The 13,288-nt window shown below is 35.9% G+C and overlaps 1 protein-coding gene across 1 annotated transcript in view; it reads left to right on the plus strand.

Moving 5' to 3' along the window:
* Positions 1-13,288, plus strand: part of CSN6 (COP9 signalosome subunit 6) — a 143,455-nt gene that overhangs the window by 118,148 nt on the left and 12,019 nt on the right. The window contains exon 8 of the mRNA XM_090401653.1: positions 5,319-5,387. Coding sequence (XP_090257779.1) covers positions 5,319-5,387 — 69 coding nt within the window. The remainder of the gene's footprint in view (positions 1-5,318; positions 5,388-13,288) is intronic.

Consider the following 13,288-nt stretch of genomic DNA (forward strand, 5'->3'; position numbering starts at 1 on the left):
ACAAAGAAAGAAAAGAATAAAAAAAATGGAAAGAATATTTCCATGAATTACTAAATAGGAACATTACTTTTGCCATACCAACTACCACTGTAGGAGATGAATCTGTAGAGCATAAAAGCAATAATTTTGCAATATAGTACATTCATTCAGGAATAACAGATCTTCAGAAATAGATAAAATCCAAGAAGGGTTGCTGAAAGTAGGAGGAAAGAAACTAGACGACAAAATATACAAATCATCATATTCTTTCTTTTGAGGTTACACGGTGATCAGCACTCATATTTGTAAATTTAGGGACACAAAAACACACGTGTTGAACAGATTATTTTATTAATTACTAATAAAATAAAACTTGACGTTTCGACCCCTGTATCGAGGTCATCATCGGAAGAATACAAGTGTATACGGAACAAGCTACATGCTCATGCCCTTGTATACCGGTAAACTAAATCTACGTAGTTAGTTAATCCTTTTCCCCAGCCTGACCTCTAGTGATAAAAATAAATAAATAAAATAAAAATAAATTAATTAAAAAAATATAATAAAAAAATAATAATATATAAAAATAAATAAATTAAAAAAATATAATAAAAAAATAATAATATATAAAAATAAATAAATACAATTACAATAAACTGCTAAAGTCCTTGTATTAATATTCTTCTGGATAGTTCTGATTGTTATAGTATGATTTCTTTCAGTTGCTGTTGAATGTTACAAACCCTTCACCAGGTTGTCATTTCAAGAATCCTCCACATTCTTGAAATGGTTAGGCCATCATTTTGGCCTGTGGAGGATGTGGAGGACCTATCTACAACCTGTATAAAAACCTAAACTAGCCATAGAAAAATCCCACTACAAGAAGACAACCTGGTGAAGTGTTTGTAACATTCAGCAGCAACTGAAAGAAATCATACTATAACAATCAGAACTATCCAGAAGAATATTAATATATGAGGACTTTAGCAGTTTATTGTAGTTGTATTTATTTATTTATTTTTTTATATATAGTATTTTTTTTAAATTTAATTTATTTATTTTAAATTTTTATTTTTTTTTCACTAGAGGTCAGGCTAGGGAAAAGGATTAACTAACTACGTAGATTTAGTTTACCGGTATACAAGGGCACGAGCATGTAGCTTGTTCTGTATACACTTGTATTCTTCCGATGATGACCTCGATACAGGAGTCGAAACATCAAGTTTTATTTTATTAGTAATTAATAAAATAATCTGTTCAACACGTGTGTTTTTGTGTCCCTAAATTTACAAATATGGGATACAAATCATATGAAACAAAAAGAATGGAGAAAGAGTCTGATCTGCCCAATATATAAAAAGAATGACAAAACATTTTGTGGAAATTACAGAGGTATTTCTATGTTTACTTCTGTTTTGAAGAACGGATTAAACCCATTTATTGAGAAGATAATTGGTGTCTATCAAGGTTTCAAGAAAGGCAAATCTACTATTAATCAGATACATTATTAGAGAAATTTTAGGAATTTGATATAAATATTCATCAAGTATTTGATAATTTCCAACAAACATGTGACAGCATTAATAGAGAAAAATTATGAGATTATGATACACTTTGGAATACCAGATAAGCTAGTAAAACTTATAAAACTTACAACACTAACAATAGAAAACAATGGAAGCACAGGTTAAAATACTAAATAATTTAACAGATCCCTTTCCAGTAATTTAAGGATTAAAACAAGGCAATAATCTAGCTTTAATACTTTTTAACTTATTCTGGAATACATTATATGATCCTTGCCAGATATATTAAAGACATAATAAACAATCGGTGCAGATTGTAACATATGTAGATGACATTAACATCATCAATGGCTACAACTCTGATAAAATACTGCATGCAATCCCATCCCTCCTATAACCAATGCATAAGATCACAGCAAAATTATTCCCATCCCATATATTAAGAGTACATTAGAGAAAATAGCAAAAGGTCTCTGCAGATGTGATCTCTGTGCTACTCAAACCTCTCATTCAGCTAGCTGGCTTCATCCACTCACATCTGGATACTCCTTCACATAGGATGAGATGGAGGAAAACATCTATATTATATAGAAGTCATTATAGGTCTGAAGACTATTTTTAGAGTAAGCATCATCTATGAACCATACGTTCAACCTCAACAAGTATGGTTGCATTAATTTACAAAAGATCTGGGAGATTATAATTTTAAGACCTAATAGCCTGATTTCTCTAAATTAACTTTATGGTTACCCGTACAGGGTGTCATGTAAGAACATTAGTTCTTTTTCCGTTACAATTTGAATTGCTTTCCAATAATTATTATTTAGTTCAGTGATGTGTGCTTGTCACAGTTATAATTTGTGCTCTGAATCAGAATATACTGGGTAGAAAACCAATGAAATATTAGCATGTTCAATAAATTTAGTTTTCTCTCTTGGTGTTGTTTATACCGTGAAACATTATTATGAATAGGTATCAAGTTGCATGCGGGATGGTAACTCAAAAGAGATGTCACTAGTAATGTGCCGCAGGATCTGTTTTGAGAGACGTTGTTTTTCAACTTGTACATTAATGATATTAGGATAGGTTTAACTGGAGATATGAAACTGTTTACAAATGATGCAAAATTGGAGAAACAATGAGTCAGCAGATGTAGTCTTACTGGAGGACTTGAATGATTGTGTGCATCGACAAGTGTGAGGAACTGTCAGTTCAGTATTGCAAAGTGTAAGGTTCTGAAATTTGGTAGACAAGAATAGGATGCAAAGTATACACTTGGTGGGGAAATTTTGAAGGGAGTAGATTAGAGATCTAGGAGTGGTGGTAGTGTGGACAAGGATCTGAAATTCAGGAGTCACATTGTACGAGCTGTGAAGTTATCACATTGGATTATGTACAGGACCTTGACTTGTAGAAATAAAGAAGTAATGGTTCATTGTTAAGGCTTTGATCAGGTCTCATATGGATTGTTTTGCACAGATTTGGTCACATGGTTTTCATGCTAACAAGGATAGATTAGAAAGGGTATAGTGAAGATGGAGTAAGGTGGTAACTGGTCTTTGGAATGTGGGATATGAAGACAGATTAAGAAAATGCAATTTCCCAAGTCTCATGAATAGGAGGGGAAGGAGAGAGTACATGATTGAGACATATAAGTTGGTCAGTGGTTATTTACCAGGTTAATGTGAAAGAAATTTTTCATCAAATGAGAGGAGAGTAGAACATGAGTCCATCCCTGGAAAGTGTATAAGAAGGGTGTGAGGAGCAGGTTCTTTGCATGGAGAGTGGAATGCATTGCTTCATAGTGTGGTGAATGCAGACATTAAGGAAGCGGTCACTACCCAGACAGATTTTGACCTTTATTGAGGTCTTATCAATGGAAGTTAAAGCAAAAATGAGATCTCAATTAAGGTTGAAACTGGTCTGGGTGTTGACCTTACCCGATAATATTTTGCATTATGGGATGCCAAGGCAGCTGATGTGAAGTCAATTGCTTCTATATAAATATAAAAAATAGACTAGTCGTGATATTATTTCACACATATACTTACATTTGGGAGGTGTCTGAGGGGGAAGAAGGTACCGGAGAAATATGTCAGATTGGTGCAGGAGATGTACAGAAATGTGAAGACAAGAGTTCATACATGCATGGAAGAGACAGAAAGCTTTCAAGTGACAGTTGGTTTGCCTCAAGGGTCAGCCTTAAGTCCGTTCCTCTTTAATATTGTGATGGAGGTGGTGACGAAAGAGGTGAGAGAAGACGTGCCTTGGATAATGTTGTATTCGGATGGTATCATGCTGTGTGCAGAATCAAGAGAAGAAGTGGCAGGTAAATTGGAAAGATGGAGGAGAGTACTAGAAGAGAGAGAGGTATGAGGCTGAGCAAAAGTAAGACAGAGTACATGTGTTGCAAAGGGGATGGCAGCCAAGAGGCAGATCTGGAGCTGGAAGGAAATGTCATCAGTGACTTTAGATACTTAGGTTCAACAGTGAACGAGGATGGAGAGGCTGAGAAGGAAGTGGGATGCAGGATACAAGCTGGATGGAGGAACTGAAGAGAGATGGCTGGTCTGCTATGTGATAAGAGGGTGCCAGTCAATCTACAGGTCAGTGGTGATACCAGCTGTGAAAACTGTGGCCCTGAGGAAAAATAACATCAACAGGATGGAAATAGCAGAGATGAGAATACTTAGGTGGATGTGTGGTGTGACCAGAAAGGAACGTCTGAGAAATGACTATGTAAGGAGAAAGGTGAAAGTTATGAACTTAGGAGCGAAGATACAGGAGGCAAGGTTGAAATGGTTTGGTCATGTGACAAGCAGTGAGGACAAGTGTGTGGGAAGAAAGGTCATGCAGGTGGATGTGCAGGGGAGGAGGGAGAAGGACCTGAGGATGAAGAACTTAGATGTGGTTATAGTCCAAGATAGGAGGATGTGGAGGAGACTCATTAAAAACAGCGACCCTACTTAATTAGGATAAGCTGAAGAAGAATATACCTACATCTGGGGGTATAGGATTAAATAATATGATTTCCTGTCACCTATAAAGATTTGTATAAACAAATCTTCTTGAAGAGACAAAAGTTATGTAAGCATCACTTATTTTGTCCTATAAGTATATGTATTTAAAGGAAATGTCTTCTGCACATCTCAAAGGCAATGGGATACAATGTCATTAATGATCTGCTTTTGCATCCACAATTGGATTTTTACCCTCTTAATTTGTACATAATCATGATAAACAACATGGCAATTGATTCCATTTGGATTATCCTTGCATAGAACAATGGCACTCAAGCAAGTACACCCTAGATGGTTGTTGATTTTGCTGTTTCTTAACGAAACCACTGATGTCAGCTATAAACAATAGTTCAAGTAAGGTTTCTTAAATTGTCAGCAAATTTGTATATGTGTAAGCTGTATACTAATTGCAGTTCATATGAAATGCAATTAATATGTCAATATGCCATTTTAACTGGAAAAAATGGAATGATAGGGCAATTTTCAACTCACTTTTAAATTTAGCTTGTCAAAATTAATCAACCTGCTTCAAGGCAAAACAAAAATGTTCACACTCGTTCTTTCAATATTTAAAAATGCAATTATCATCATGATTGGCCCTGAACTTGATTGTGATCAGTGACTGAATGAAACAATTTCATCAGAAATTGTTTGATGTTTATATAGTATTTTGTAGACTCAAGCCATTGCTGACTTAAAAAGTGGATAAAAAATTTAGTTACTAATTAAGTACCTATTTTATACAGATTGAAATCCTTCAAAGAAAATTAATAGATTAATTTTATTTCTTTAGCAATGCAATGATGTTGGCCTTATGACTTATCTTGGCACACTGACTAAAGGGTGTAACACCATTAATCAGGTAGGTTTAAATATTAAATATTATGTGATGCTTCACAATAAGATATTTCGAGGTAAAAAAAAAATCATATCCTTTCTTTACAACAGAAAGCCTAGTTGGATTAACATTTAGTATTCTAATGGCAGTAGTTAATAATTAGATGACTGCTTTTAATTGTTCTTTAAGAGATACTTGTGCCATGAGAGGTTTCTTTTAATTTACACAAAAAAAAACAAACAATAAGTGATACTATGATTAAGACGAAAAGCAAACGGCTATTTTTTCTGGCAAAGTTAATTAAATTAAAGGGATAAAAATCCCTTATTATTTTACAGCCAGTATGTGAAACTCTAAGATCGAAAACTACGATCTAAGAGTTTCATGCTGAAGAACTATTGGCGAATCCAAGCATAAGTAACCACCTGGAAGTACAACACCAAGATAACTCGAAGCACAGGTGGAGTAAGCTCCGTCACTAACCTTGATATTTTCTCATAATGTTTGAGAAATCTAATAATTTCTGGCATTTGTATAGTGAAGGTATGTAAGTTCTTTTCACTTAAACTTTGATATCATCCAGGTCTACCTACTCACTGATGAGACCTCAAAAAAGGATGAAACCCATCTGGGTAGTGACCTCTCCTCATAATGTAAAGCAGTATTACATCTCCTAATAACTAATATTTAAGGAAATTGACAACGTATACTGGAAATATAGATTAAATAAACTTTAATATACACTTTCCGATATTTCTGCAAACGTTACGTTGCCATCTTCTTGGGAACTTACTAACAGGACACGTGCACACAAGTACTAATACAACAAATGAGACTGAGGCTAGGACGCTAGCGTTTTCCTAAAGTCCTGATGGTGCCCCCTGGCGGGCTATATTGGTAGTTCTTGGCCTTTGGGCTGAAGTTCTTTTGATAAAAGTTTCCCAAATTTGGGGCAGTTTCATGCATCCAAATTTGTTGAGGTTTGGCATGTTCCTAAGGGCCGAGGCTGATTCCATGAATAGTCTTTCATACTTGAACTTGCTGCGGTGTATTACTGTGGCTTTCTTCCATCTTATTCTGTGGCGAGTATCCAGAGCGTGGTCTGCAAGCCCAGAGTGGCTGTACTGGTGAAATCGGATGTAATCCTTGTGTTCTGAGATTCTGATATTTGCTGTCCTGCCTGTTTGGCCAAAGTAGGACAGTTTACAGCTGCAAGGGACCTGGTATACACCAGGTAGGTCTAGGGGAAGTGGTTGGTCTTTGGTGGAGCAGATAAGGGATGCCAGTTTTCTATGTGGTCTGTAACAAGTGGTCAAGTCATGTTTTTTTAAGATTTGATTGATTTTTTCTGAGGTGCCTCTGATGTAGGGAATAGTGATGGATTTAGAGTAATCTTTTTTGTGAAGGGGAGGGGGTGGTGGGTTGTGGATAACTGGGTTAAGTATTTTTTGGATTTTTTGGAGGGGGTAGCCGTTGGCTGAGAAAGTGTTACGGATGTGATTTAGTTCTGTAGTTAGGGCTTGATCATTAGAACAGATTATTTTTGCCCTGTTGAATAATGTTTTAATAACTCCATATTGTTGTGAGGGGGGGGGGATTGTTGGTGAATGTATCTGCCTGTATGGGTGGGTTTTCTATAAACTGAGAAAACCAAGGTTCCATCAGGTTGGCGGGTGACTAGTGTGTCTAGGAAGGGGAGGTTATTGTTTTCCTCTTTTTCCAGGGTGAATTTGATTCTAGGGTGTTGGTTGTTCAAGTGTGTTAGGAAGGAGAGGAGTGAATCCGGGCCATGTGGCCAGATAGCGAAAACATCATCAACATAGCGAAGCCATATGGTATGTTTTTGTGGGGCTGAGTTTAAGGCTTTATCTTCAAACATCTCCATGAAAAAGGTTTGCCAAGGGTGGGGAAAGTGGTGAACCCATGGCTGTCCCCTCTATCTGTTTGTAGAATTTTTCCTGCCAAACGAAATAGCCTGAGTTCATTGTAAACTGAAATAGGGCTGAGATATCGGGAGGAAATTTAGCTTGGATTAGCTCTAAGGTTTCTTTGAGAGGAACATTCGTGAATAGGGAGGAGACATCAAAACTGACCATTATGTCATTGTGTTGGAGTGTAAGGTTTTCTATACTGGCTTTGAAATGGGCTGAGTTTTTTATGTGTGATGGTGTATTGCCAGTATAGTGTGAGAGCGCTTTGGCTAAATGCTTGGCTAGTTTGTAAGTGGGGGAATCAATGCCATCCACTATGGGACGTAATGGCACATTTTCTTTGTGTATTTTTGGGAGCCCATATATGCGGGGGGGGTCTAGAGTTATAGGGTTTTAGTCTGTTGGTAATCTCCACAGGCCAAGAAGTGACCTTCTTAAGGAGCCTATGGAGTTTTCTAATTTGTGAGCTGGTGGGATTGTAATCAATGGGGAGGTAAGTGGAGCGATCTAATAATAAAGCCTTGAGCTTACCTGTGTAGTCTTTAAGATTGAGTACCACAGTGGCGTTCCCCTTATCCGCTTTGGTGATCACTAGTTTTTTGTTTCTCTTCAATTCTTGTAGTGCCTTGTATTCACTAATGGATATGTTGGATTTTGGAGGTTTTGCTTTATTGAGAACACAGGCTACATCCAATCTAATGTCGTTGGCGATGTGGGTTGGAAGTTGGCGAATCCCGCGTTCAATTTGAATCATTAATTCCTCGGCCGGTAATTTCCTAGGAGCAATGGCGAAGTTGTGACCACGTGACAGAGCGTGGATTGCTTCTGGCTTTAAGGTAGCTGACGATAGGTTAACAACAGTGTTGGTTTGTAGTTTGGACGCTGAGTTCTTTGTTTATTTATCAAACTTGTTGATATGTCGGCTTCGTACTCGTTCAAATTCTTTTTTAGCTGCCGTACACGAGACGTCATGTAGGACCGACCAAAGCTCGTGATTCAGCGTATGTGAAAGCTCGTTTTCCAGCGTCGTTAAAGCGCTGTTTATATCGGCTAGGGAACCGCGTGTAGCGGTAATTTGCTCCCGAAGTAATGCCTGGCTAGCGCGGTTGTAAATACGGAGAGCTTTCTGTGAGATGAAGCGGTGTTTGAATTTAACACAGTTCGGGATGACATGATTATCCCGGCAGCGTTTTAGGAATGCCAGACGGTTAAGTTGTCTGGATAATTTCAGCCTCAGTTTGCCGTAATGGCGGGCCTTGCGTGCGAAGAGATCTCCGTGGATGATCATTATTCTTGTTGAGAGGCTTATACGCTGGTTAGACATAATAACTAATATTTAAGGAAATTGACAGCGTACACTGGAAATATAGATTAAATAAACTTTAATATACACTTTCCGATATTTCGGCGAACGTTACGTTGCCATCTTCTTGGGAACTTACTAACAGGACACGTGCACACAAGTACTAATACAACAAATGAGACTGAGGCTAGGACGCTAGCGTTTTCCTAAAGTCCTGATGGTGCCCCCTGGCAGGCTATATTGGTAGTTCTTGGCCTTTGGGCTGAAGTTCTTTTGATAAAAGTTTCCCAAATTTGGGGCAGTTTCATGCATCCAAATTTGTTGAGGTTTGGCATGTTCCTAAGGGCCGAGGCTGATTCCATGAATAGTCTTTCATACTTGAACTTGCTGCGGTGTATTACTGTGGCTTTCTTCCATCTTATTCTGTGGCGAGTATCCAGAGCGTGGTCTGCAAGCCCAGAGTGGCTGTACTGGTGAAATCGGATGTAATCCTTGTGTTCTGAGATTCTGATATTTGCTGTCCTGCCTGTTTGGCCAAAGTAGGACAGTTTGTTGAGCTGTGTTTTTACATTATGAGAAAATATCAAGGATAGTGAGGGAGCTTGCTCCACCTGTGCTTCGAGTTGCCTTGGTGTTGTACTACCAGGTGGTCACTTAAGCTTGGATTCGCCGATAATTCTTTAGCATGAAACTCTTAGATCGTAGTTTTCGATCTTAGAGTTTCACATAGTGGCTGTAAAATAATAAGGGATTTTTATCCCCTTCATTTAATAAGTGATACTATTTATTTAATGCCATATATTTCGGCCTGAATATTATAGGCCATCATCAATAGTGATGATAGTTAATTACAAAGTAGAATACAAAAAAATGGATTGATTTGAAAAAGTAAGAGCCACATGATGGCATACATAAAACAACAGAATGGTATAACTTAGGGAATATTGCAATATTAATTATTCATTAGCTATTTAAAAAAAAAAATTAGTGATGTGTGTGATTAGAATAAGACTTTCCCATATCTTAAATAGAGAGAGAGTTATTCCAATTTAAGTTTGGATTGTCAAGTAAGGTCTCAGTGCTTTCTTTAAACAAATGTTCAAATTTATACCGACATTGATGAAGTAAGCATGTTTCAGACCATAGGATAATGTGGTCTGTATCTATTCTGTGCTGTGTCAAGCTAGATTTCTCAGATTTGCTGTTGCTAACATAAGATTGGGGGTTTGTATTATCTTTTCTACAGAGTGTTCAGTCTGTCCAAAGTAAGAATGATGACAGTTACAATGAACTTGGTAGACACCAGGGAGAGCTAGAGGAGACTGTTTATCTTTAGATGATAGAAAACATGCTGATAATTTGATAGGAAGAAAAGTAGCCACTAAATTATATTTCTTAGGAATTCTGGAAATGGGTTTTGAGATGCTAGAAATGTAAAGGATTGGAACTCAACCTGCTGTTTCCTTGTTATTTAAGCTAGAATTATATAGCTGGTCCTTTCTGAGAAGCCATTGAGTTTCATATATTGTTTGGTGTTTAAGCATTTCTGCTGTAATAGTTGAGGTGTAGAACAAATAGTATGAGTATGCCATGATAAAATTTTTATGATTTCAGACTTCTGTTAAAGATGGTGAACCAATTGCTGTTAAATGTAGCATTCCATGGACATTGGCTTTTGATAAATAGAAGTAATTACTTCACCTGATGGTGAGCGGAATAGAAGTATATCTAAAAAGGATAATTTGTCATGTTTTTCCATTGCCATAGTAAATTTAATTTCTGGATGTAGATTGTTTACATTAGATTTATAAAAAAAAAAGTAGGCAATATTTCTTCATTATGGGGCCAGATAGCAAAACATTGTCTATATAACTAACCCAAAATGAAGGCTTGGAGTATGTACGAGAAAAAGGATCTCTTCTAAATGTTCTAATTTAAAGTTAGTGAGTGTGTGGAGAGTGGACTTCCCATTGTGGTTCCTTCAATATGACTTTAAAACTTATTTTGACAAATAAAATATCTGGATTGCATTAAAAAAAGTCATAATTTCACTATATTCTGTGGAAATGCTTCTGAAAGTAGATGTAGTGTATCCTCAAGAGGAATATTAATGGTGAGAGATTCTATAATCAAAGCTAACCATTATATCGGTGGGCTGTAGAGAAATATTTTTCACTTCATCTAGAAAACTGGAAACATTTTTTATGAACGAGTGAGAGTTACCAGTCTGAGCTTTCAGTAGGTGTGCTAAAAATTTGACTGTTCTATATGTAAGTAGGTGAATCTATGCAGTCAACAATTGGACGAAGAGGAATATCTTTCTTATGTGTCTTAAGTAAATCATAGACCTAGGGGTTCTAGCAAAAATAAGTTTCAAGTTTTTCTGTGGTGTCTCCATTGATCGATCCTGTAATAAGAGCAATTTTTCTTTTATAAGCCAGCAAAGGTTGGTCGATTGGTAGAGTGTCTGCTACTAATCGCTCACACAAAAAGTTAAGCAAGTTTGAACGCGGTTAGTAGTTGGAAGGGGATAAATCGTTTGATGCTGTTGGCACACTCTCCCTCGATGAGTCTTTGGACTCCCTGGAGGTGTCACATAATAATTGGCAGAATCCATAACTTTAGTTTTCCCCTTATCAGACTTAGTAATAATGAAGTGACCATTGCATCTTAAAAGCTTTTATTTCAGGTAAAGAGATGTTTGTAGGTTGAAGCTTGGATTTCAGTAGGACAGATGAAACTTTCAAATGAAGTTTATTAGCATCCTCACTAGATAGCGTGAATAAGTTCTGTTCAATGTTAAAAAGGAAATCTTAGTAAGGTATCCTTTTAGTAACTATGGATAAATCATGTCATTTTTGAAAGCATAAGGATTTCATCAGTTAAAGGGCATCCTAAGATGTTTGCTACCTAGTTTTTCTGGAACAGTATGAGGTGCACTTTGCTTGGTGACAAGGGCACTGAATTTATGTTCTAAATGTCAGTTGTCTGTTAAATTAATGGGCAGAGAACATTTAGCCACAGTAAGAACTATATTGGAAAGTTGAGGGTCTTCAGTTGAGGTAATATAATTCCAGAGATCTGAAATAAGATGTATATTAATAGCTAGTTCGCATTTAGCTGGTCGAAGTTGATTGTGGACGAGTGATAGGCTTGCATTGAAATAGTTATGAGCACCAGTAGACTTGATAGTTAAGAATAATCTTGAGATCATGGCATTTTTTGAAAGGAAATCCTTGCTTGCAGCTTACCTTACAACTCTAATAATTTTCCAAGTTTACCAATCTTCTTCGTTATTTCTCTTCACTGTGAATGATTATTAATTGTATCTCAGTGCTTTAAAGAAATATTTCAATTTTTTTTTATAGGTAATGAATGCATACAGACCACAATATCCTATGGTCTGAAACACTTACTTCATCGATGTCAGTATAAATTTGAACATTTGTTTAAAGAAAGCGCTGAGGCCTGGTTTCATCATCCGAACTTTAATCGGAATGATTGCCTCTCTCTATCTAAGATATGGGAAAGTCTTATTTTAATCACACATCAGCAATTTTTTTTTTAAATAGCTAATGATAATTATTATTGCAACATTCTCTCAGTTATATACATTGCATTGCTTTATGCATACCATTGTGTGGCTCTTACTTTTCAAATCAATCCATTGTGTTCTATCTTGTGATTAACTACTGCAACTCTAATGCCCTGTAATTCTGGCTGGAATATACAGCCTTAAATAAATAGTATTACTTATTCCTTATTAAAATTAATTAATAATTTTAATTTAAAATTATTAATTAATTTTAATAATAAAGCAGTCATTTCTTTTAAAATTAATTAAAAGAAATGACTGCTTTTGTTATTTTGGAAATAATTGATATATAGTGGGTGTCTGATACTATGATTTTTCATTTGAAATGTATTAGAAAAAGTCCATGTCAAATCTCCTTCATATTTTCCGAGCATGAGAATTTTTTTTCCATGTGTTCAAAATGAGTGAAATTTGATGCCAGTAGTAATAAGCATTGTGCTTGACAGTGAAGTGTTGAATCCACATGATGCCATGCAATACATTTAAAATAGAATGTGCACTCAGTTTATTTTTTCAAACCCACGGAATTTTTATCTTTTTTTTTTCTTTTGCATATTTATATATTAATTAGTATTAAATTAAAAAGAAAAAGTTATTTTGGTAGTAGAGTCCCTTTTATCACAACTAGGCTAAAAGAGATATAATTAAATTAGATTTATTTGATTAAGGAAGGATTATTAATTTGACCTATACTTACGTGCATTTTTTGAAGGTAAAGATGGTGTATAATTAGAAATGCTAAGCATAAAGAACCGAGAACTAAGCATAGAAATGCATATCAGCTAAAAAAAAAAAAAAGTGAATAAAACCAGTAACGAAAAAATGATATTTTAAATTAAGGGGATATAAATCCACATTGTTTCAAAACCGAATAAGAAACTCAAAGATTGGGTAGTGACCTCCCTCCATAATGCAATAACAGCATACATTTCCTAGGAAATGTGTTTTTACATTATGGAAAATACCTAAGAATAGCAATCTGAACTTTCCCCACCTTTGCAACGAGTTGTCCGGTATTGTACTACGTACTAGGGTCACTTGCATTAGCTCACGTTAGTGATCGCCGATACTTTATAGTTTACTATATTCGTCATGA

This window comes from Typopeltis vanoorti, chromosome 12 (assembly GCF_054136105.1).
Source record: "Typopeltis vanoorti isolate ZY-2024b chromosome 12, IOZ_Tvanoo_1.0, whole genome shotgun sequence".
Classification (NCBI taxonomy): domain Eukaryota; kingdom Metazoa; phylum Arthropoda; class Arachnida; order Uropygi; family Thelyphonidae; genus Typopeltis; species Typopeltis vanoorti.